A 25,301-nucleotide genomic window follows, 5' to 3' on the forward strand; every position below is an offset into this window, starting at 1 on the left:
CTGTGTTTTCATGTGTTGCTGCCATGCTATGTTGTCATCTTAGGTCTATGTAGTGTTGGGGTTTCTCTCATCGTGACTTTTGTCTTATAATTTTAGATAACGATTAACACTTTGTATATTGTTATTTTCTGTTGTTGTATTTCTTTTTTTATGGTCCCTGTGAGATTTTTGGAAATCTATCACCAGTCCAAATCTGTGGGCTGAACTAATCAGCAGTAAACTTTACTCAGGCTGTAAAACACATTTGGCTTGTTGGGCATTGAAATATAATTGAATAACCAAATGAATGACACACTACTCCAAATCAAACACTCAGTATTTACTAAAGATATCCACTGACTTTTATTTTCTGTAATTCTTCTCGACAAAAACCCCCCAAAAAGAATCTTTAGCTTTATTGTATAAGGTAGAATGGTTTGTGAACTGCACTCTGATGATTGACATGCTACCTTCAGAACAGTTGATCTATAAAAAAAAACAACATCTGAATTACCCTGGTCCTAGATCTGTTTGTGCAGTCTTGCAGACTCTTACTGTGACGACCATAGGGGTTGGGGAGAGCACAAACAGATCTGGGACCAGGCTACATCAATCTCTGAACACTTCGCAAAGAATGTCACACGGCCCATAGTCCTCTTGTGTTGGAGTCCTCTGCAAAATGGCAGTTGCAGGGTTGTTATTCATCAGTAAACCAGTTAAGAGGATGAGCACAAAGTCAGTCCCAATTCATCTTCCATTTGGGCAGCTAAGACAGCTTTAGACCCTGGACGTTGGAACGCAGGTTCAACATTTGTTTCTCTTGATAGACCTTTTCCTGTTTGAACGCCTCTTTGTTGGCCTTCTTTTCTGTTCTTCGCTCCTGTAGAAACATTCAAGCAATATGGTGTCAATGGTGAAGGACAAAAAGCTTTCTACAAGATATCTAAATACTTGAACCGTATTCATAGATGACACTTAGATTTTTTTTTTTATAGAATGTAATATATATATACACAGTGGGGCAATAAAGTATTTAGTCAGCCACCAATTGTGCAAGTTCTCCCACTTAAAAAGATGAGAGAGGCCTGTACTTTTCATCATAGGTACACTTCAACTATGACAGACAAAATGAGAAAAAAAATCCAGAAAATCACACTGGAGGATTTTTTATGAATTTATTTGCAAATTATGGTGGAAAATAAGTATTTGGACACCTACAAACAAGCAAGATTTCTGGCTCTCACAGACCTGTAACTTCTTTAAGAGGCGCCTCTGTCCTCCACTCGTAACCTGTATTAATGGCACCTGTTTGAACTTGTTATCAGTATAAAAGACACCTGTCCACAACTTCAAACAGTCACACTCCAAACTCCACTATGGCCAAGACCAAAGAGCTGTCAAAGGACACCAGAACCAAAGTGTAGAACTGCACCAGGCTGGGAAGACTGAATCTGCAATAGGTAAGCAGCTTGGTTTGAAGAAATCAACTGTGGGAGCAATTATTAGGAAATGGAAGACATACAAGACCGCTGATAATCTCCCTCGATCTGGGGTTCCACGCAAGATCTCACCCCTTGGGGTCAAAATGATCACAAGAACGGTGAGCAAAAATCCCAGAACCACACGGGGGGGAACTAGTGAATGACCTGCAGAGAGCTGGGACCAAAGTAACAAAGCCTACCATCAGTAACACACTACGCCGCCAGGGACTCAAATCCTGCAGTGCCAGACGTGTCCCCCTGCTTAAGCCAGTACATGTCCAGGCCCGTCTGAAGTTTGCTAGAAAGCATTTGGATGAACCAGAAGAAGATTGGGAGAATGTCATATGGTCAGATGAAACCAAAATATAACTTTTTGGTAAAAACTCAACTCGTCGTGTTTGGAGGACAAAGAATGCTGAGTTGCATCCAAAGAACACCATACCTACTGTGAAGCATGGGGGTGGAAACATCATGCTTTGGGGCTGTTTTTCTGCAAAGGGACCAGGACGACTGATCCGTGTAAAGGAAAGAATGAATGGGGCCATGTATCGTGAGATTTTGAGTGAAAACCTCCTTCCATCAGCAAGGGCATTGAAGATGAAACGTGGCTGGGTCTTTCAGCATGACAATGATCCCAAACACACCGCCCGGGCAACGAAGGAGTGGCTTCGTAAGAAGCATTTCAAGGTCCTGGAGTGGCCTAGCCAGTCTCCAGATCTCAACCCCATAGAAAATCTTTGGAGGGAGTTGAAAGTCCGTGTTGCCCAGCAACAGCCCCAAAACATCACTGATCTAGAGGAGATCTGCATGGAGGAATGGGCCAAAATACCAGCAACAGTGTGTGAAAACCTTGTGAAGACTTACAGAAAACGTTTGACCTCTGTCATTGCCAACAAAGGGTATATAACAAAGTATTGAGATAAACTTTTGTTATTGACCAAATACTTATTTTCCACCATAATTTGCAAATAAATTCATTAAAAATCCTACAATGTGATTTTCTGGATTTTTTTTTCTCATTTTGTCTGTCATAGTTGAAGTGTACCTATGATGAAAATTACAGGCCTCTCATCTTTTTTAAGTGGGAGAACTTGCACAATTGGTGGCTGACTAAATACTTTTTTGCCCCAATGTATATGTATATATATATATAGAGAGAGAGAGCGATATAGTGATATTTAAATGGAGCACACTATGACCATTATTCCAGGAGCTTTTTCAACAATTTTGTTTCCCACCCAATAATAAATTAATTCTCCACATGAACACCCAGTAGGGAGGGCCAGACAGAACTATTAGTCGTGAGTATAGTAACCCACCTTGCGCTCCTCTTTGATGGCCCGTTTCCTGGCTTTCCGCTCCTCCTTGCTCTCCTCGCGAGGCCGGTGCTGTGTGGCGACGCGGGGCAGGTCTGAGTCGTTGATACGCTCCATGCGCTCAGCCTGCTTGGCTGTCAGGCCCCTCCCGGGAAGGACGTCCAGAGGAATGCCTGTCCTGGTGGATACTCGGATGGGCTTGGCCTGATTAGAGAACACAGAAATACACCACTATCGGTCTGTACTGTGTAGCATCTCATATCAACAGCAACAATGGCCCTGAGCTGATGCCTTGAATTCACAACTAGTAGCTAATGCTAGGTAGGAAGATGAGCTAAAAGCCTCTTAAAATGTTGAACGTTAGACATGCATCTTAATACATGACAATGTATTTCTTTCTGTTATCTTCGCTCAAACAACCGACAGAGGAAAACATTTTTTACCTTTGGTGGATCTTTGATGATTTTTGGATGGTTATACAAATTCGAATAGGTACCTTGGATAGTAAAGAAAAACAAAGGATTTCAAATATTCATAAAAAAAAGAAAATGTAGTAATTATGGTAATAAACATCTAGCCAATTCGTATGTCATCAGAACAGAATTATGTCATCAGGCATGTACTATAATGGTAATCTTAAAGTGTTAGTTACTGAACAGACAGAGGTAATAGCAACACGGTTAGTAGACTCACTTACTGATAATGGTTTCACAGTCCCACTTCTCTGCTGGTGCCGTCAGGACAATGGTCTCCATCTCCTGTTCCTCTTCGTCCTCATCTTCCTCCTCCTCCCTCACCACTGGCAGCTCTTTAGGACCCAGGGCGTCAGGCCTCTGGTAGCTGAAAGAATACAGTTGATTCAATTACTGTCATTATCTATAGTTAAACACACATACAAAGACTTATAATCCATTGTGTCCAATGAGGACATCCACTTCGGTCTTTATCTAAGAGTATTGCTATGGCTATAGAGTTACACACACACTCACTCTAACTCCTTCTGTTTGAAGTAGTCTTTGATGACCTCCTCCAGGCGAGCACTGTCTGGCTCGATATGCCCTTCCAGCTCAGCGTTGTCCAGGGCCCCAATCTCATCCTCGTCAAACTGCTCGAAAAACTATGGGAGACAGAAACAAGTTTGGAAAACGATACAATGATATTAATTGAAATAATTGTTTGAATTAAATGAATATCATTAGTTGAAATCAGCACCTGAGTGTACGGCTGCTGCGGGTGACAGTATTACCGCCACACCGGTGGTCACGAGTCATGAAGCCAGTCAAATTCCACATGACTGTTTAGTCACGGTAATTAGGCTTCTCCAAGCTGATGCTGCTGGTCATTAGTAGCCTACCAAACTGCCTGGTACTCAGCGCTCAATTTTCCCTCTAATCACTCTGACATCAATGCAAATGTATTCGAAAATGTAATCAAAACACTTCATGAGAGCCCATGAGCTCATGTTGCGCAACATTTCTATAGGCTATGCAATTGGGGGAGAAAACAGAGTGATGGCCTCTATTAAAAAGAGGATCCCATCAGTTTTCTTTAAGGCTAGGCCTACTACATTTATTTCTCAACATTCCTAATATTAAGCACATTGCTTCTCTTTACGACAGGAGTATAGCCTACCTGGCTGGCATGAAATAAACCATGGGGAAAAGTGTCCCCCATTCGCTATTTAAGTGCATAGATGTCATGTATTTTTCCCGCTGCCCGTGTTGACACATGATAATGGTCAAATCTAAATACAAATTCACACATATGTTATTTAGCATATGTAAAGACAAGATTAAATTAAGAATAGTGTGATGGGTGACAATATTAGCCTATCACTTGTGAATCTTTTTTTGTGTGACTTGTTCGAATCATAGTCACACAACTCATGTAGCCTAGCCCATCGGCCTATATGTTGTAATAAGGTTTGTATCGCAACTAAAGTGGCCAAATAACTTCTTAAAATTAAGCACATTAATCTGCTTTACAAGGGGTGTAGAGCCTAACTGGCATACATAAGCAAACATAAGTTTGGGAAAGGTAATTTACACCATACAAATGCACCTTAATAATAAAAGCACTACATACATAATCCTATTTGCGGTCACTTTTGATGGTGTTTTTCCCTAATGGAACATTTGCGCTTATAATGTGAAGATATAGCTGAATAGTTTATCAACATTTTAAGCTAAATGTTCTGATCTGTTGCTTCACATTGCATTAAAAAGTTTTTGTTGATGCTAGTGGTTGTATTAATTTGGGATCCATTGCATCCCACAACTGTCCCTGACTATGTTTGGAATATTTATTTCTCGCACAAAATAGATAGACTTTTGTACAATGGGGGATAGTAGATAGACATAGGCTAGTGCTTTTGCTGTTCTTTAGTTCTACTCATCTTTTTGGCTGACAAAAAGTAAATGTGGACACCTCTTCCAATATCTTATACACCTTGGAATTGGATAAGGACGTGTGCAGTTGCGCCTGTCTTAACTTGTAGCCTGTGAACAAGACCCGGTCACGTGACGGAGAGCCGTGTGAGTGAGAGACGCTACGGATTGCGCAGCGCACTCAGGGAGAAGGGCACAACGCAGCACTCCGGGCCGCAAAAGGCATGGATTTTTTTAGGGTGCATTACGGCCACAACGGGGATGCCGCTGTGAAATCCGAGGCATTATCAAGTGCTTGTCGAATTGTCAATGAGAGGCTATTGGAGTGTGTACAGGTTGCGGAAAAAAAAACAAAGCAGAGCTCATGCATTTTCAAGAAACTTATTTAAAATCATCATTAGTAGTCTCATCATGCAATGTATTAAAAATCAAAACATAAAACCCAAATGTGTATTAGACTTCTTAAAATGTGGAAGCCAGGAGAGGCTAAATGTGTTTATGTCAATTACCGTGAGACCAACAGTTATTTGCTTGACAATCAACAACTGACTTAATTGTGACCTCCACAGCCCTACCAGAGTGTTTATGCTGTTAGAACAGCCAGTCACTCACAGTTTATCTTTACCAAAGGTCACAAAATGCAACCCAGGTCCAAACCCAAAAAGGATGTCCAGGGCTCACTGACCTTCTCAAAGCGGTCGTCCAGCAGCGTGAGCTGTTCGTTCCTCCTCATGACTGACGAGGTCATGGAGTATTCTGTGAAGCGAGTTTTTGTCTCCTCGTCCATGAACATGAACTCCCTGGGGCGCCCCTCGCCATCCTCATCACCAGAGGCAACGTCCCCCTCAGAGTCGCTCTCTTCTTCCTCTGTATCCTCCCACTCTTCATCATCGTCACTGCAATGAGCGAGACAGAGAGAGGTTTCCAACAGCACAAAGAGACTTGGGAGAGCACAGCCTTATTGGGACACGACTTCAATTAGCAGATGTTAACCAGCTCTCAGTAAGAAACTGAAACCACAAAAAGCAATCCTCTTTCTCAACAATTGTAACTTGATTGGTATAGCTCAAATTAATGGGACTAAGGGTTGGTAAAAACAAATGAAACTGATATAAAGTATATATTCTTACCCCACGCCAACAGTTCCATTGACATCGTTGGCCTTCAAAATGAAATCGTCATCCAGCATGTTGTCTGGGTCGTCAAAGTCAAAGTCCTCATCGAGAGCAGCTACGATGTCTGGGTCCATGTCCAGCCTGGGTCCTTTGAGACAAAACATGAGGGTACAAGAGTTAACTTGAATAATTCACTGATTTAGAATAATGACCTGGCCATAAAACAAATAACCCAAAATGGCATCTTTCTGGAGTTTGGTTTTGTTACTGGCAGAGGCCTCTTACCTGAGATGGGGGCAGCTTTGTTCAACATTCCCACCTCCTCCTCAAACTCTGACGCAAACACAGAGGAGGGCAAGTTGAAGGAGACGGTCTGCTGAAGTTAAAAAAAATAATGTTTAATACTTTCATTTATCACAATTACCTAAAATAAAACTGCCTACCCTACGCACTGTGGCTATAAAATGCAAAGTGGTTATTCATAGAAATGTAGTCATGATAGCTAATGTTGCCCCCACACCCCATCCTACAGTCACTCCTACCACAACCTATACAATATGATTTTTGTTTTTAATTTAACCTTTATTTAACTAGGCAAGTCAGTTAAGAACAAATTCTTATTTACAATGACAGCGGGTTAACTGCCTTGTTCAAGGGCAGAACAACAGATTTTTACCTTGTCAACTCTGGGATTTGATCCAGCAAACTTTATGTTAATGGCCCAATGCTCTAACCACAAGGCTACCTGCCACCCCATCGTGAAAGCCACTGTCATGTGTTGACATGTCACAACTGGGGAAATTTGATCTCCCAAATTCCAGCCTTTAAAAACTAATACAGCTATCTACAGTGTTAACAAAAGACCAGATCATTTCGCCTTGTATTTACACCATAAGCAGTTTGGTCCAATATATAGCCCAAACATTTTCACAACCGTTCCACTCAGCAACAACCACTGGACCTCCTGTTAAACTTACAGGAGTAACCTTTTCCTCCTCCTCCTCCTCATCTTCGTCATCATCATCCCCATCCTGGAGGTCATGGGTACGTTTGCCTCTCTGTGATTTGCTAGATGAAGCCCACTCTACGGGCCGAGCCGTTTCTCTCAGGTGCTGCAGATAGTTGTAGTCATCGTCGAAAAACACCCCAAACTCCCTCTGCTCCTCTTGCCGCTTCTCCACCTCCACCTGAACACAGACAGTGGTTACAGACTGACACAAAACATACAATTGTGCACATAAAGCAGGATTATATACACCAAATATCTTGGTTGTCCTTGGCCAATGAATATCTTCAACAAATATGTTTTTGACTTGAAGATTAACTCTTCTACTAGGATAAGTAGCCTAAATATTGTAACCAATGGATGTCTTTAGATGAAAACTGTGACCATTTCTTCCATTGCAACACTAAATACCTTAGTAAAGTCTGGTACATGTACTAACACAGTGGTTCCCAATAAGTGGTACTAGAACCCCTGGGGGTACTTGGTCTATCCACAGGGGGTACTTGACAAGACTCTCAATCAAATGTATTTATAAAGCCTGTCCTACATCAGCAGATGTCAAAGTGCTATACAGAAACCCAGCCTAAAATCCCAAACAGCAAGCAATGCAGATGTTGAAGCACGATACTCTAGACTCATGAGACCATAGGTCCTACTGGTAAAATGCACACGAGTGGGTACTTCAGCGGTACTCAGGGCAGAGCAAAATTCAGTTGATGGTACAGTGAGTATGTTTTCTATGCAATACTCATGTAAACACCTTACTCTGTTTATCTTAATCGACATAAGGTCATAATCGATGTAAACATACGCCAATTAAAACACTTGCTTTTCTGAGCAATCTTTCAAATTATTTGAGCATGTAAACACCTTAATCGGCGTTCCAGCGGTGTATTTGATCTGCGCTGGCGAGCCTCCTTTAACACGAATGAAGTGAGTATGGTGAACATATGCGTCTTACAAGTAGTTTTCACATACAAACTTTACATGTTCGAACTCAGAATTAAATATGCTTCCCGAAAATAACATGTTCACTGTGGTAGAACGTTTATTTTGAGTCGCGATTTTCTTCATTTATCAGAGGGCCAACAGGTAGCCTTTTCAGACGTGTCCATGTAAACGGATTAGGGGAATTGTTCTTCTTGGAAAACATGTATACGTTTTAATCAAACTTATATTAATCTGACTATCCACAATCTCATTATTTTGTGCGTGTAACCATACTCAGTAACCGGAAAAGCTTGGGAACCACTGTACACGTTACCTTTTGTGCGGGTAGGAGGACATGCTGCGGTGCTTTCTCGTCAGCAGCGAGGGGGTCCCTCTGACTTCTGTGGACCAGGTGGAAGGTCACCGCTTTCTTCTTGTCAATAAATGCCTTCTTCCTTTTATTAGGCTAGAAAAGAAAGGCATGTAGATAATGTAACTTGTTACATAGTCTTAGGGTCAACTGTATCAGGCTCAGATGCAGCAATATGTCAGTGACCTGTGTTGGGTGGTCACTGTTCATCACAAGCCCATTGTACATGAGGGTTAGGCAGTACACAAATAACTGTTTTGGAATGTAAATTGTTGTTGATGGACTAGCTAGTTAGCTAACAACAAACACCAACACACAAGCTAGTTGGTTGGCTATTGCTAAAGCTATCAATCTCACCCATATTTGAAAGAACAGATATTAGCTAATACATTTGGTTTAATAGTCATTGACAATCACAACAGTTGGTATTATGTGTGTAACGTTAACGTTAGCTACTTCTCCGTCGACATATATATATAGCATGCTAAGCTAGCAAAGCTAAAACAACATTGGCAGCTGAAAGTTTGCTTACCATAGTTCAATTGGACCGCTGTGAACACACTTCAAAATTGTTTTTACAAAAACGTTTGTTACAGTTTATCTCGCGCTAAAAGTGTAATTTACGGGGATTTAAATATAAAAAATGGTCAATGTTGTTTATCCACGCCGACTCCTTCTTCACACGCTGCTTCTACCATTTTTGGAACAAACCATTTCACAGGACTAAAGGGGTGCAGTTTGTTCACTTCATACACTACATCAGATTGCTATACATTCTTGAATTTGTATTAATATATTATGTTGCCAAAGTATGTATTCTCTGTATGAAATAATTGTTAATTGAAAACCAAGCAACTGGAATGTAAGTAGCCTGGCGGGTAGGAAGGAGCGTTGGGTCGAATCCCCGAGCTGACAAGGTAAAAATGTGTCGTTCTGCGCAAGGCAATTATTTTGTATAAAAATATTATTCTTATTCACAAATCAATACAGAAAGTACATGGGGAACACAAGTATATATAAATAATATACAAAGGACAATTGGGCTAGGGGGTACAATATCACATTACACAAGGACCTACATTTATAATTCTAACAGCGTTTTTGTTAGAGTATTTAATTGTCTTAAAATATAGTTACATTTCTTTTTGTAAGGTAAGAAAATGTGTTTTGTTTAGAAATGTACATTTGTGAATATGAAATGTGGCCAAAAGAATGAAATTAATTACATAAAATTGTTTCAACTTATTTCTATCGTAGGTAAAGAATCCAAGCAGTACATCTCTCAACAATAGTGTCAAATCTTCATAAAAGCGTTCAATTATAAATATACTGATGTCTTGCCACAGTTTCCTTACATGAATACAATGCCAAATGCAACACGGTTTCTGGGTGGTCATTACAAAAGGCACAATTTGAGTTTCTTAAACTTGTTCATATAGTGGTTGGCAGGATAATATTTATTAATAATTTTAAAGGAAACTTCCTTAATTTAGTTAACAAGTAGGTATGCGTGTGGCAACATCCAAACTTTTTCCCCGACAGATATTATCAATAAAACCGTTCCAATAAGGCGGTTACCTTTTGTGCGGGTAGGAGGACATGCTATCCATAAGGTATGGATAGATACAACATACTGCTGAAACAAGGTTCAAATCGCTCTGTTGTTGAATGGACCAAATTACAAACAAATCTTTCCTACAGATGAGTCAACAGGATTAATGGAAGGTAGGTTCTGAGGGTCAGGTATTGATTGACACGTTCCTGAATAATAAAGCAACATCCTGGGGCGCCGATGACGTGGATGTTGATTAAAGCTAAATGCGGAAAACACATTTCAGTGGAATGCATTCAGTTGTTCAACTGGCTAGGTATCCCCTTTCCCTAATACATGTGTTCCCCATCTTCCGTTGGTATAGCCCAGACGACCAAACTAATCGTTAATGAACAACAGGACAACTGCAAGCCAGTTAAGAACAACTTATTTACATTGACGGCCTACACCTGCGAAACACTGACGAAGCTGGGCCAATTGTACGCCGCCCTATGGGACTCTCAATCACCCCCGGTTGTGATACAGCCCGTTTTATTTATTGGCACAAAATATACAAAGATTTTGTAGCGTGAGATGAGCAATAGCCAATGAGAGCTCGCCAAAGAATCCAGTGAGATGATTTTATTTCGCTTCACCCATAACGTGTAGACTCTAGAGAAGGAGCGATGACTACTGCTAGTATACGTTTGTACTTGCCTTTAATCAAAGCCACATTGTGAAATCGCTACATCTCTGACGTTCACAAGCAATGTTATTCAATTCTAAATGTTGGCTAGATATTTCAACTCTGGCAAGCCTGAAAGTCTGACTGAAAATATTTGAGGCTGCTTTGTGCCACAGCTCCTTCTAGCTACATGAAATCACATTGTTTTCTCGAGACAGCGTGGTATCGACAATCCTCAACACCAAGTGAAGAATCTTGCAGCGTGTGATAGAGCCCAAAATCAATATCTTCATTGGAGATCCACCAAAATATTTGGTTATTTAAGTAGGGCAATTTGTTTAATTCCCTCTTACACATGCTGAGATACAGTATTCTACATTTTAATATTTACGGAGAAATCTAAAGATCAGACACAAACAGCAGATATTACATTTTCATAATATATTTTAATTTTGTTTCATCCCAAACTGAGAAATCAACTGATACAGGGTGTCAACATGATACAACTTTTAAAACTTGATCAGTGCATTGTTTATTTTTGGAGCATCTCTGTAAACAGAATTTAATACAAATTCTCCTGATTGTCAAATACAATGGGCATAAGATCCAAACTGTGGCACAATCATGTTGGTTTAGTTTTAAAACAGAGTGAATTCAAAACAGACAAAGGCATACAACATTAAAACATAGCTATTACTACATAGCATATGCATATGTTCCCAGCAGGAACGACTCGAGATTAGTGTATTTGCAAGCAACACATATTGCATCCCAGGCCTGTTATTTAACTTTGTTCTTCTGTTGGATCCTCTTCAGACGTTCATGGAAAGAAGGAGGAACTGAAAAGACAAAAGTAATTTCATAATCAAAAGCAAATCATGTCTTGGTGGGCACATCACATCGGATGGACTTTACAGTGGAAACATATACACTTATTATACAAAATGTAATGTTCATATTATAAACATTTTTATTATACCTGCAGTATGTTCATGTTGACCTGGCCTGTCTGGCCTTTGTCCAATGCTTGGAACACCCCTGGGGGAGGACAAATGTATATATTTTTTGTCAACAACCAACATTTGCAAGCAACACATATTGCATCCCAAGCCTGTTTTAAGTTCCTCGGCATACACATCACAGACAAACTGAATTGCTTCTCCCACACAGACAGCATCGCGAAAAAGGTGCAGTAGCGCCTCTTCAACCTCAGGAGGCTGAAGAAATTCGGCTTGTCACCAAAAGCACTCACAAACTTCTACAGATGCACAATCGAGAGCATCCTGGCGGGCTGTATCACCGCCTGGTACGGCAACTGCTCCGCCCACAACCGTAAGGCTCTCCAGAGGGTAGTGAGGTCTGCACAACGCATCACCACCCAATGTTACAGGAAGGCCATAAAGATCATCAAGGACAACAACCACCCGAGCCACTGCCTGGTCACCCCGCTATCATCCAGAAGGCGAGGTCAGTACAGGTGCATCAAAGCTGGGACCGAGAGACTGAAAAACAGCTTCTATCTCAAGGCCATCAGACTGTTAAACAGCCACCACTAACATTGAGTGGCTGCTGCCAACACACTGACTCAACTCCAGCCACTTTAATAATGGGAATCGATGAGAAATGATATAAAATATATCACTAGCCACTTTAAACAATGCTACCTAATATAATGTTTACATACCCTACATTATTCATCTCATATGTATACGTATATACTGTACTCTATATCATCTACTGCATCTTTATGTAATACATGTATCACTAGCCAATTTAACTATGCCACTTTGTTTACATACTCATCTCATATGTATATACTGTACTCGATACCATCTACTGTATCTTGCCTATGCCGCTCTGTACCATCACTCATTCATTTATCTTTATGTACATATTCTTTATCCCCCTACACTTGTGTGTATAAGACAGTAGTTTTGGAATTGTTAGATTACTTGTTGGTTATTACTGCATTGTCGGAACTAGAAGCACAAGCATTTCGCTACACTCGCATTAACATCTGCTAACTATGTGTATGTGACAAATAAAATTTGATTTGACATATTATTGGGTATGTCCAACAACTCCAAAGCATTAAACATCTCTGAGTGTTTACTTGTTCCACGAAAATACAAGTTATTTGACCAGCTACATCCCATAAGGTACAGTCCCTTGGTACTCACTGAACATATTTTCCAGGCGGACGATGCAGGTGAGGTAGTCATCAAAGTCGATATCGTAGTTCTCATCAGCGAACCTCAAGCCAAGCAGCTGGAGGAGCTTGGTGTTCAGATGCATGCCTTGGATGGTGGAGACAGAATGTTACTAGTTAGGCTCTGATTCACACCTGAAGTCACACCTTTGCCTTCGTCTTTCTGGCCCCCTGAAATGTCTTCTTGAGAGAGTGTGGGAGTACTCACAGAGAAAGAGACCTTCAAGATCAAAGACAGGATTCAACACTAGCATTCTACCATTGAGATATGACCTTCTATGCAGGCATTTTGTTCTAACCCTATGTACCACGCAGTAGTCTCTCACCTGCTGCTTTGAGAGCTATGCGGAGCTCATAGGAGGACATCTTCCCTGACCGGTCTGTGTCATAAGAAATGAAGAGCATCTGCAACCAACGCCATAGACATCGTTATCACCTTCAATCCACACACATGTTCAATATTAAATTGTCGTCATAGGCTATTGTATAACAATGTATATGATATTGTAACTGACAGCAAAATGTAGTCATGCTGTACTTACAATCCATTTCTTCATCTTTTCCCAGAAGACCTTGAACTCCTGGAACTCAAGCTGCCCTGAATTGTCAACCTGGATTGATCTGTCAAGGGAAGTAGCCTACATGACCAAAAGTATGTGGACATGCTCGTCAAACATCTTATTCCAAAATCATGGGCATTAATATTGAGTTGGTCCCTAAATTTGCTGCTATAACAGCCTCCACTCTTCTGGGAAGGCTTTCCACTCGATGGAACATTGCTGTGGGGACTTGCTTACATTCAGCTACAAGAGCATTAGTGAGGACGGGCACTGATGTAGGGCAATAAGGCCTGGCTCACAGTAGGCGTTCCAATTCTTCCCAAAGGTGTTCGATGGGGTTGAGGTCAGGGTTCTGTGCAAGCCAGTCAAGTTCTTCCACACCAATCTCAACAAAACATTTCTGTATGGACCTCGCTTTGTGCACAGGGGCATTGTCATGCTGAAACAGCAAAGGTGCTTCCCAAACTGTTGCCACAAAGTTGGAGAAACAAAATTGTCTAAAATGTAATTATAGACTGTAGCATTAAGATTTCCCTTCACTGGAACTAAGAGGCCTAGCCCAAACCACGAAAAACAGGGTCCAGTGGCGGCGAGCTTGACATCACTCCAGCCGATGTTTGGCATTGCGATCCTTGGCCTGTGTGCGGCTGCTCGACCATGGAAATTATTTTAATGAAACTCCTGATGAACAGTCATTGTGCTGACGTTGCTTCCAGAGGCAGTTTGGAACTCGGTAGTGAGTGTTGCAACCGAGGACAGACAATTTACACGCTTCAGCACTCGGCAATCCCGTTCTGTGAGCTTGTGTGACCTACCACTTCACGGCTGAGACGTTGTTGCTCCTAGACGTTTCCACTTCACAATAACAGTACTTACAGTTGACCAAGGCAGCTCTAGCAGGGCAGAAATTTGACGAACTGACTTGCTGGAAAGGTGGCATCCTATGACAGTGAAAGTCACGGAGCTCTTCAGTAAAGCCATTCTACTTCGAATGTTTGTCTATGGAGATTGCATGACTGTGTGCTTGATTTTATACACCTGTCAGCAACTGTGTGGCTGAAATAGCCAAATCCCCTAATTCGAAGGTGTGTCCACATATTTTTGTATATATAGTGTATATTGTAAAAGCATGACTCCAATATTGATCACAATAATGCATTTTCCAAAGCCTCATTATAGGCGTTTAGGACAGGTAGAGGATACATCCATCAGGTTGATGATGCTGTGGCAGGTGTTGAGACTCAGACCGTCAAACTTGATCTCTCTCCCTGAAGGAAGAGAGAGGAACATCATAACAAATCCTTAAAATAATCACAATAATATTATAAAATCTGTAATCACAGATCCAGAGTGTGCAAGTTTTTTTTTTTTTAAGCTTTAAAGAGTCAAGAGTCAACCTATGTGCGTGTGGACGTGTATTCAAATGACATTCGCTGAATTGCTCTTTATGCTCACGTCGGAGTTGTAATAACACACAATGGATGTGACTTAAGAGGAGGGCTGCTTACTCCTGCTAAGTACTCCATTCAACACCTGCTGAAGCTCCCTGGCAGAGATGGCCTGGTCCTAAGGAGAAGACACAATAGACAAAATATGATATTCTGGCTATGACCAATGAGTGGCGCACACGTTTCAAAGTTTATTCGCCACAGGACACAACAGGTGTAAACCAGTACAGTGAAATTCTTACGTTTGAGAGCACTTTCAGGTGAGTGCCAGTACCTTATTCAATGTGTAGGGGTACTGGAGTGGTTGAGGTGGGTTTATACATAAAAAGTGACTGGTAGTAGGATATACATGTAAACAGGGCTGAAAAGTGACTGGTAGTAGGATATACATGTAAACAGGGCTGAAAAGTGACTGGTAGTAGGATATACATGTAAACAGGGCTGAAAAGTGACTGGTAGTAGGATATACATGTAAACAGGGCTGAAAAGTGACTGGTAGTAGGATATACATGTAAACAGGGCTGAAAAGTGACTGGTAGTAGGATATACATGTAAACAGGGCTGAAAAGTGACTGGTAGTAGGATATACATGTAAACAGGGCTGAAAAGTGACTGGTTGTAGGATATACATGTAAACAGGGCTGAAAAGTGACTGGTAGTAGGATATACATGTAAACAGGGCTGAAAAGTGACTGGTAGTAGGATATACATGTAAACAGGGCTGAAAAGTGACTGGTAGTAGGATATACATGTAAACAGGGCTGAAAAGTGACTGGTAGTAGGATATACATGTAAACAGGGCTGAAAAGTGACTGGTAGTAGGATATACATGTAAACAGGGCTGAAAAGTGACTGGTAGTAGGATATACATGTAAACAGGGCTGAAAAGTGACTGGTAGTAGGATATACATGTAAACAGGGCTGAAAAGTGACTGGTAGTAGGATATACATGTAAACAGGGCTGAAAAGTGACTGGTAGTAGGATATACATGTAAACAGGGCTGAAAAGTGACTGGTAGTAGGATATACATGTAAACAGGGCTGAAAAGTGACTGGTAGTAGGATATACATGTAAAGAGGGCTGAAAAGTGACTGGTTGTAGGATATACATGTAAAGAGGGCTGAAAAGTGACTGGTAGTAGTATATAATTGTAAACAGGGCTGAAAAGTGACTGGTAGTAGGATATACATGTAAACAGGGCTGAAAAGTGACTGGTTGTAGGATATACATGTAAACAGGGCTGAAAAGTGACTGGTTGTAGGATATACATGTAAACAGGGCTGAAAAGTGACTGGTAGCAGGAATATATAAATACATTGTGGTAATATACAGTACCGATGGTAATATATACATGTATAGAGGAGTAACAATGACCAGTAGCAGAAATAGCTAGATACTAATGGAAATCAATAATCAATTCATCACAGCGTAAATGGTAGTAATAAATCTAATCACTAATCATTTTAACAGCAGCGTAGGTGTGGGGGGGTGTGTGGCGTCAATAATAAGTGTGTGAGTAAGGCTGTGAGTGTGTGCGCGTGTGAGTAAGAGTGACAGTGAGGGTGTGTGTGTGTCAGAGTGGGTAGAGTGTGTGGATCGTCTGTGGGAGTGGGATATTATAAGAGGAAGAGCAGTAGTTGTTAGCCATTTAACAGTCTTATGACCAGGGGGTACGACATTACTGTTTTCCTTCGACATGCTCATAGTGTCTGAATCAGTGACATTGCCAGTTTAGCAGAAACAGCTCTCCTCATTTCTCATAATATTTTTACTTTCTTACCGAACCAGCAATCTTTTCAAACATTCTTCTCAGTCCCTTCTCCTCATCCGTCTCCTCCTCTGGTAGACTGGGCATTGGGGGCTGAGAGATACATCACAATACATCATCAACGGGAAGTAAAGAGCATTGCAGTTTTGTGGTATTCAATAGCAGAATACTTACATCGGGCAAATCAGCATCTACTGTGTTTCCCATCTCCCTATTGATGACAACATCCTGTGATTAGCTTTCTATCACATACATTAACTTGTCCAGCAAATCTTACATTGAATAAAAGTCAAACAAATCTTAGTGTGGATTGGCTACAGCCATCAAGGGCTTTCATTCAACCTATCTGCTTGAAACTAATACTGATTCACAGACAATACTCCCAAACGTAAATATCATACATGGTTCCGGCTGCCTTCTCAGAGAAGATGCGTATGATGAAGTCGGCCTCGTCGTGGGGCTGGAAGGTGGTGGGCACCAGCAGGTAGTTCCCTGGGGGCAAGGTGAAGCGCTCGGAGATCTCCCTCACGTTGATGTAGGTCTTACTGCGAGCCTTGGACCCATTGTACCGGAAGAAGTCTTTCCCCAGATGGTCCTCATCTGCAGGGGCCTGAGGGAGAAGAGAGAGGGAGGGACATGTTTTTAGAGACCCTTCAAATTCTAATGGGGAACTTTGTGATGAACCACAATAACAGTAACTATAGGTAGCATGTACTAGGAAATTGAAAGCCAATGTATTCCTATTGTTTGTGCATATGGTCTCTTTGCCTGTTGTCCCTCTAACCTCGTAAAGAGCAAAGCCGATGGTTTGCAGGTCCAGTCCCTCTTTCCTCAGCGCACGGCGGTTCTTCTGCATCAGAGCGATGACCACGCTGCACTTATCATTATTATCGTCAGCATGCAGCAGGGTCAGCTTGAACTGAGGGTTGGTCCAAAATGTATCTGGGGGAAAACAGGTTTAAATGGTTGTATTGTTGCTGGGCTGGAACAAAAGCCTACATACACTATCTGGCATTCCAGAATCAGTGTTGGTCACTTCTGGCACAGTGGATTCATCATAAAGATACAATTGGCATTCCTTTTATCTGGGTCATCAAACTTGTATGAACCAAGCTGACTGTCACATTACAAAGCTCAGATAGAAATGTACAGTGTAGAACATACATGTCCATCTCTCATGTAGAATAGGGAATCAAGTCAAGTCTATTTATTACATTTCGGTCTGCAACCTCTCACCTATGAAGTTCCGGCAGCCGCCTGCGGTGGAGCCACGGATCCAGTTGCCCTCGAACATGTTCACCTCCCACTTCCGCTTGGTTTCGTCCGTCAGAGAGTCCGGCGTCAGGTTGCAGATCTCTATCTTGTCGTAGTTGGCCTTGAAGTCCTCAAACTCCATCCTGAAATAAGCAACCATTTTGATTCAGAAAAGTCTTGTATACACGAGTGGTCCCCAGGCCACTGGAAAACCTATTGCTGTTGAACATGCGGGAAACTTTGATGTAGTGCCAGATGTAAAACTATTACAATCGCTGTTGTTACTAACCAGAATTCACCATCATCCATGGAGTTCTGAAGAATGCGTTTCTTCTCAGAACTGTCGATCACATTCCACTCCCTGGACCTGTAAGAGAGAGAACAGATGACAGAATAACCACTCTCCTATAATGCATAGTGTATGCTGGTTTTTATTCCTACTCATCTCAGCAACACCTGATGGAAATTAACTGGACTCACTCATCACTCCAGGCACCGTTCCATTCCACCTGTCCCCAAGGGTTCCTGATCCGGATCAGCTTGACCTTTTTCCCTCTGTAGTTAACCTCCTCAAGGCCTGTGATGGAGTAGGCGTGTCCCTTCACCAGTCCTGAAGCTGTCTGGGCCTCTGACTCAGCAGAGCTGGTGATCTGGAGAGAAGAAAAAACAGAAATTGTATCAGCCATAAAAGACCAGGACTATGTCTCTCAAACCTGGACCCATATTCACAAAGTGTCTAATAGTAGTTGGAGTGCAGATCTAGGATCAGGTTCATCCTGTCTATATTATCTTTTCATTGTAATCTAAAAAACAAAAACTGATCCTATATCTGACCAGCACTCCTATTCTGAGAAGCTTTGGAAATACGTGACCTGGTGTCTAAGGACCACATGTATAATGGTCTTTCATTGAAACTGGTCTGGAGGCCCTTACGTCAATAGAGCAGCCCATCATTGAGCCTCTGTCGTAGGCCTTCTTCATGATGTTGAACAGGTCAGTTGGAGCACTTTTGGTCTCGTACGTCTCCCCCACACCGCCGGTGAAGTCCTCCATGGCCTCCAGGGTAGAGCCTCCCTTCAGGGACTCATAGCTCCCGTTCAACCTGACAGGACAAGGAATGGGATGGAATGGGTTAACTAGGGATATAATTGCCGTCAAATAGCAGGCATCTGAAAATGAATCCAAGCTTTGCGGAGTGTCTGCATGCATTTGGTGAAAAATTGGTTACAATCATCCAATACTCATGTTTTACATGAACTACACACTATCAAGCAAACGTGGCAATAAGTGACAATAGTTGTACAAAACACCTATTTGAGTTTTGCATAAATGTTATACCTGTACTTTTCAAAGTTTACAAGTTACACATACTTGGCATAGGCCTTCTCCAACAGTGCGCTCCAAAACTCGTTGTTGGAGGCAGAGTGGAGCAGCACCAGGCGGTTCCTCACAGCAGGCAGTCGGTCATCCACCACCACGTCCAGCCATCTGTTGTGCTGCCAGAACTGGAGGAGAGAGACTATACTTAAGCAATAAGGCCCGAGGCGGTGAGGTATAAGGCCAATATACCATGGCTAAGGGCTGTATCCAGGCACGACGCAACGTGGAGTTCATGGCTCGAACCACCCAGTTTATAATTACGGATGACTTCCTTTAACTAAAGAATTGTGTAATCACTGATGTCAATACAGTAAGTACTATGTACAGTGGGAAGAAAAAGTATTTGAACCCTTTGGAATTACCTGGATTTCTGCAGATATTGGTCATAACATTTTATCTGATCTTCCTCTAAATCACAACAATAGACAAACAGCCTGCTTAAACTAATAACACGCAAACAATTAATTGTTAATGTCTATTGAACACACCGTGTAAATATTCACAGTGCAGGTTGGAAAAAATATGTGAACCCTTGGATTTAATAACAGGTTGACCCTCCTTTGGCAGCAATAACCTCAAACAAACATTTTCTGTAGTTGCGGATCAGACCTGCACAACGGTCAGGGGGAATTTTGGACCATTCCTCTTTACAAAACTGTTTCAGTTCCACACTATTCTTGGGATGTCTAGTGTGAACCGTGCTCGAGGTCATGCCACAGCATCTCAATCGGGTTGAGGTCAGGACTGACTGGGCCACACCAGAAGGCGTATTTTCTTCTGTTCAAGCCAATCTGGTGTTGATTTACTTCTGTCTTTTGGGTTGTTGTCCTGTTGCATCACCTAACTTCTGTTGAGCTTTAATTGGCGGACAGATAGCCTTACATTCTCCTGCAAGCTGTCCAGGCCCTGATGCAGCCCCAAACCATGATGCTCCCTCCACCATAGTTTACAGTTGGGATGAGATTTTGATGTTGGTGTGCTGTGCCTTTTTTTCTCCACACATAGTGTTGTGTATTCCTTCCAAACAACACAACTTTAGTTTCATCCACAAAATATTTTGCCAGTAGCGCTGTGGAACATCCAGGTGCTCTTTTGCGAACTTCAGACGTGCAGCAATGTTTTTTTGGACAGCAGTGGCTTTTTCCATGGTGTCCTCCCATGAGCACCATTCTTGTACAGTGTTTTACGTATCGTAGACTCGTCAACAGAGATGTTAGCATCTTCCAAAGATTTCTGTAAGTCTTTAGCTGACACTCTAGGATTCTTCTTAACCTTATTGAGCATTCTGTGCTCTTGCAGTCATCTTTGCAGGACGGCCACTCCTAGGGAGAGTAGCAACAGTGATGACATTTCTCCATTTATAGACAATTTGTCTTACTGTGGACTGACTTTTAGAAATACTTTTGTAACCCTTTCCAGCTTCATGCATGGCAACATTTCTTAATCTTAGGTCTTCTGAGATTTCTTTTGTTCGTGGCATGTTTCACATCCGGAAACGCTTCTTGTGAATTTTTTATTGGGCAGGGAAGCTCTAATCAATATCTCTAATCTCGCCTCATTGATTCGACTCCAGGTTAGTTGACGCCTGACTCCAATTAGCTTCTGGAGAAGTCATTAGCTTAGGGGTTCACATACAGTGCCTTGCGAAAGTATTCGGCCCCCATGAACTTTGCGACCTTTTGCCACATTTCCGGCTTCAAACATAAAGATATAAAACTGTATATTTTTGTGAAGAATCAACAACAAGTGGGACACAATCATGAAGTGGAACGACATTTATTGGATATTTCAAACTTTTTTAACAATTCAAAAACGTAAAAATTGGCCGTGCAAAATTATTCAGCCCCCTTAAGTTAATACTTTGTAGCGCCACCTTTTGCTGCAATTACAGCTGTAAGTCGCTTGGGGTATGTCTCTATCAGTTTTGCACATCGAGAGACTGACATTTTTTCCCATTCCTCCTTGCAAAACAGCTCGAGCTCAGTGAGGTTGGATGGAGAGCATTTGTGAACAGCAGTTTTCAGTTCTTTCCACAGATTCTCGATTTGATTCAGGTCTGGACTTTGACTTGGCCATTCTAACACCTGGATATGTTTATTTTTGAACCATTCCATTGTAGATTTTGCTTTATGTTTTGGATCATTGTCTTGTTGGAAGACAAATCTCTGTCCCAGTCTCAGGTCTTTTGCAGACTCCATCAGGTTTTCTTCCAGAATGGTCCTGTATTTGGCTCCATCCATCTTCCCATCAATTTTAACCATCTTCCCTGTCCCTGCTGAAGAAAAGCAGGCCCAAACCATGATGCTGCCACCACCATGTTTGACAGTGGGGATAGTGTGTTCAGGGTGATGAGCTGTGTTGCTTTTACGCCAAACATAACGTTTTGCATTGTTGCCAAAAAGTTCAATTTTGGTTTCATCTGACCAGAGCACCTTCTTCCACATGTTTGGTGTGTCTCCCAGGTGGCTTGTGGCAAACTTTAAACGACACTTTAAGAAATGGCTTTCTTTTTGCCACTCTTCCATAAAGGCCAGATTTGTGCAATATACGACTGATTGTTGTCCTATGGACAGAGTCTCCCACCTCAGCTGTAGATCTCTGCAGTTCATCCAGAGTGATCATGGGCCTCTTGGCTGCATCTCTGATCAGTCTTCTCCTTGTATGAGCTGAAAGTTTAGAGGGACGGCCAGGTCTTGGTAGATTTGCAGTGGTCTGATGCTCCTTCCATTTCAATATTATCGCTTGCACAGTGCTCCTTGGGATGTTTAAAGCTTGGGAAATCTTTTTGTATCCAAATCCGGCTTTAAACTTCTTCACAACAGTATCTCGGACCTGCCTGGTGTGTTCCTTGTTCTTCATGATGCTCTCTGCGCTTTTGACGGACCTCTGAGACTATCACAGTGCAGGTGCATTTATACGGAGACTTGATTACACACAGGTGGATTGTATTTATCATCATTAGTCATTTAGGTCAACATTGGATCATTCAGAGATTCTCACTGAACTTCTGGAGAGAGTTTGCTGCACTGAAAGTAAAGGGGCTGAATAATTTTGCACGCCCAATTTTTCAGTTTTTGATTTGTTAAAAATGTTTGAAATATCCAATAAATGTCGTTCCACTTCATGATTGTGTCCCACTTGTTGTTGATTCTTCACAAAAAAATACAGTTTTATATCTTTATGTTTGAAGCCTGAAATGTGGCAAAAGGTCGCAAAGTTCAAGGGGGCCGAATACTTTCGCAAGGCACTGTACTTTTTCCAACTTACACTGTGAATGCTTAAATGATGTATTCAATATAGACAAGAAAAACACAATCATTTGTGTGTTATTAGTTTAAGCACACTGTGTTTGTCTGTTGTTGTGACTTAGATGAAGATCAGGTCAAATTGTATGTCAAATTAATTCAGAAATCCAGATAATTCCAAATGGTTTACATAATTGTTACAGTGGCAAGAAAAAGTAACATTTAAGACTGTGAATATTCTGTGAATATTCATTCTGTGAATAATGTAATATTGTCATATAGATAAAATGCAATGTTCTGTCAATAAAAGTTGAGAGTGGCCGATTTTTGGTGGGCGATTCTACCTGGAAGTGGAAGATGCCAGCGTAGCTGCGGTCAAAGCCCTGGTCGTTGGGCACCACTCTGGCCAGGGTCTCCTTATGGAGGGTCAGAGAGGCAATGGCTGCCAGGAGCCAGCAGTCCCCTGGGTGACACAGACAGTGACAGACAGAGAGATTTAGTGAGTCAGGACCTACACACTGAAAGCCATGGACATAACCCCCCATCTTAGCTGTCGTATGTGATGCTAGAGTCTAAGTTTTAAATTCAATGCCCGGGGGCCTTTTCAGGCCCGCAATCTGCTTTCTTGTGGTCCCCAGACAAATATCTCATTGTTATTTCTAGTGTTTGGATATGGATGTATGATATACGATTTGTATCATATAAGAAGCATTATGTATACAAACCTAGTGCTCCTTGACATATGTCTGTCCTGTCAGCCCCACCGACTATGAATTCGGGATTCTCGCAAAGTTCCTGTAAAAGAATAGGAGCAGGTGTAAGAGGCTTAGTGACAGTGGAGAAACAGGTTTAAACGGAGATGGGGTTAGGAGTGACTCTGCCGCCTCGGGTAGGTGTGTTCACATTCCTGGCGTCTTAATCAGTCAAAGTCCCCAGTCACTGGAACGCAGAAACACAGAGAGGCGGTACAGGTATTCATTCACAAGGGTCACCCAAGAGAAAAATGTGTAAGGATCATAAATAGGATCTTAGTTGGATCTTTCCCATTTTAGTATCTAATGTTACAGGGAGGGATGGTTTTCTTGGAGGTTTGAGGTATGCTAGTTTTAATGGTTGATCACAGATCTTATTCGTTACACACTGCTGTATCAACCTTGGCAAGGCACTCACTCTCAATGGCAGTGTGTGGTCAGCGGTATGTATTGAAATGCACAGTGTGAAAGTTGTTGTGGATATACAATGAGTGAAAACTGGCTAGCGTAAACTCCTAAGATTAGCTAACCTCTCTGAGCACATAACCACCACTCCCAGCAAAGTCAACAGAGAGATAACATTCAATGCATGCTTCAAGGCTACATTCCAGAAGACTGTGCCCTACACGTGAGACAGGCATGTACAGCATCTCTAGCTTCATTTGTGTACATAGGACATGTTAAAGTTCCACGTTTCAAGACATGAAGCACTGCAGAAAGGGAATTTGATATTAGCCAAATACAAGTATCGGCTAATACATTCCTTTCTTACAGTACTGGTTTTAAAGGGATGGTTGGATAAAAGCTTGTCATCAACAGACAGAACTGGCCAGGTCATGAGGTTTGATATAATGTGAATAAGGTAAATATAAGGATTATAGTCTTCTATACTTTAACATTGTATAGTGTCTTGCCTTCAGATCAAATTAGCACAATCTACCTACAACAGAGACCCCACCCAGGCCATTCCTTCTCAACGATCAACTACAAGTATTCTAATTACACTGTAATTACCACTTACTGTATTTGTCCCATTAGCGCCCTCGTAGTAGACCATTTGTACTATAGCTTACCCCAGGCCTCTTCCATTCAAAGTTGATGGGCACGCTCTGGCTGTAGTAGAGGGATGAGTCGCAGGCAGGGAAGTCTGGGTCCTCAAACAGTCTCTTCTTCTGTAAACACTCCTGCCTCAGCTGCTCAAAAGTCTTCCCATCCCCTTGGGTGCTGATCGACTTGGCGGGCATCTTGAGGGCTCAGACTAAAGGGGAAACTAGGGAGAGATGGAGAAGGACGGTGTGTGTGTGTGTGTGTGGGAGAGATGTCCCTTGTTTGTGAGCAGTGACAGAGACTGGGAGAGAGAGAGAGGGGCGTTGGTGTTTTGCCAGTCCTGTTTCTTTGATGTGTATGTGGTTTGGACGGAGTGACAAGCTTGTCAAGCAGGTGGGTAGATAGGTACACACCCTCCAGACATAAACTGGTTTGTCCACTCCCATGGCAACACACCTGACCTCGCCCACTTTCCCTGCCCAACTGGCTGTTTCTGCTCGCTCTCTAATATGAGAGTTCACTATAGAATGTGTTCTAGAATGTCTGGTTTTAGGTAGTGACAGATTTTAAGTCACTGCTAACATGTTATGTATATTTGAAGTGGAACAGCACAAGATCCAAGTTTTAGTTCTTAAAGATCAGGATCAATTTGTGGAGAAATAGTTGATCCTATGACGTTATTAAAAGGCCATTTACAAATAAAAGGCTGATATGAACAGAAAATGTATGTCAACTGACAAGATTATCCATTTGTTTTATCTTTACCATTACAGATATGAAACAATAAACACTCCAAGTCCAAATCTTTCTCTTAAATTTTCACCTACAAAGAAAAAC

At 41.8% G+C, this 25,301-nt stretch overlaps 2 protein-coding genes across 3 annotated transcripts; both read right to left on the bottom strand.

The window, feature by feature from the left end:
- Positions 1–318: 318 nt before the first annotated feature.
- LOC110493589 (protein LTV1 homolog) lies at positions 319–9,458 on the bottom strand. Of its 2 annotated transcripts, none has more exons than XM_021567948.2 (11): positions 9,117–9,458; positions 8,549–8,680; positions 7,256–7,465; positions 6,564–6,651; positions 6,294–6,426; positions 5,849–6,059; positions 3,766–3,893; positions 3,474–3,616; positions 3,220–3,272; positions 2,780–2,980; positions 319–859 (listed from the first exon to the last, which is right to left on the bottom strand). In XM_021567948.2, exons 1-11 carry the CDS (start codon positions 9,117–9,119, stop codon positions 746–748), a joined length of 1,416 nt encoding a protein of 471 aa, XP_021423623.2. In that variant the 5' UTR covers positions 9,120–9,458; the 3' UTR covers positions 319–745. The 2 variants fall into 2 exon arrangements, with proteins under 2 accessions (XP_021423623.2, XP_021423621.2); XM_021567946.2 differs by having other exon boundaries at positions 6,564–6,654; positions 9,117–9,455.
- A 1,768-nt stretch (positions 9,459–11,226) lies between these two features.
- Positions 11,227–24,841, bottom strand: LOC110493592 (calpain-9). Its single transcript, XM_021567952.2, has 19 exons — positions 24,491–24,841; positions 23,391–23,460; positions 23,010–23,128; positions 19,412–19,545; positions 18,974–19,142; positions 18,521–18,690; positions 18,330–18,407; positions 18,023–18,183; positions 17,571–17,728; positions 17,188–17,396; positions 16,961–16,997; positions 16,799–16,879; positions 15,078–15,135; positions 14,773–14,837; positions 13,552–13,620; positions 13,336–13,414; positions 12,981–13,097; positions 11,780–11,838; positions 11,227–11,639 (listed from the first exon to the last, which is right to left on the bottom strand). Exons 1-19 carry the CDS (start codon positions 24,659–24,661, stop codon positions 11,613–11,615), a joined length of 2,031 nt encoding a protein of 676 aa, XP_021423627.1. The 5' UTR covers positions 24,662–24,841; the 3' UTR covers positions 11,227–11,612.
- Between the last annotated feature and the right edge of the window lie 460 nt (positions 24,842–25,301).

This window comes from Oncorhynchus mykiss, chromosome 17 (genome assembly GCF_013265735.2).
Source record: "Oncorhynchus mykiss isolate Arlee chromosome 17, USDA_OmykA_1.1, whole genome shotgun sequence".
NCBI lineage: Eukaryota > Metazoa > Chordata > Actinopteri > Salmoniformes > Salmonidae > Oncorhynchus > Oncorhynchus mykiss.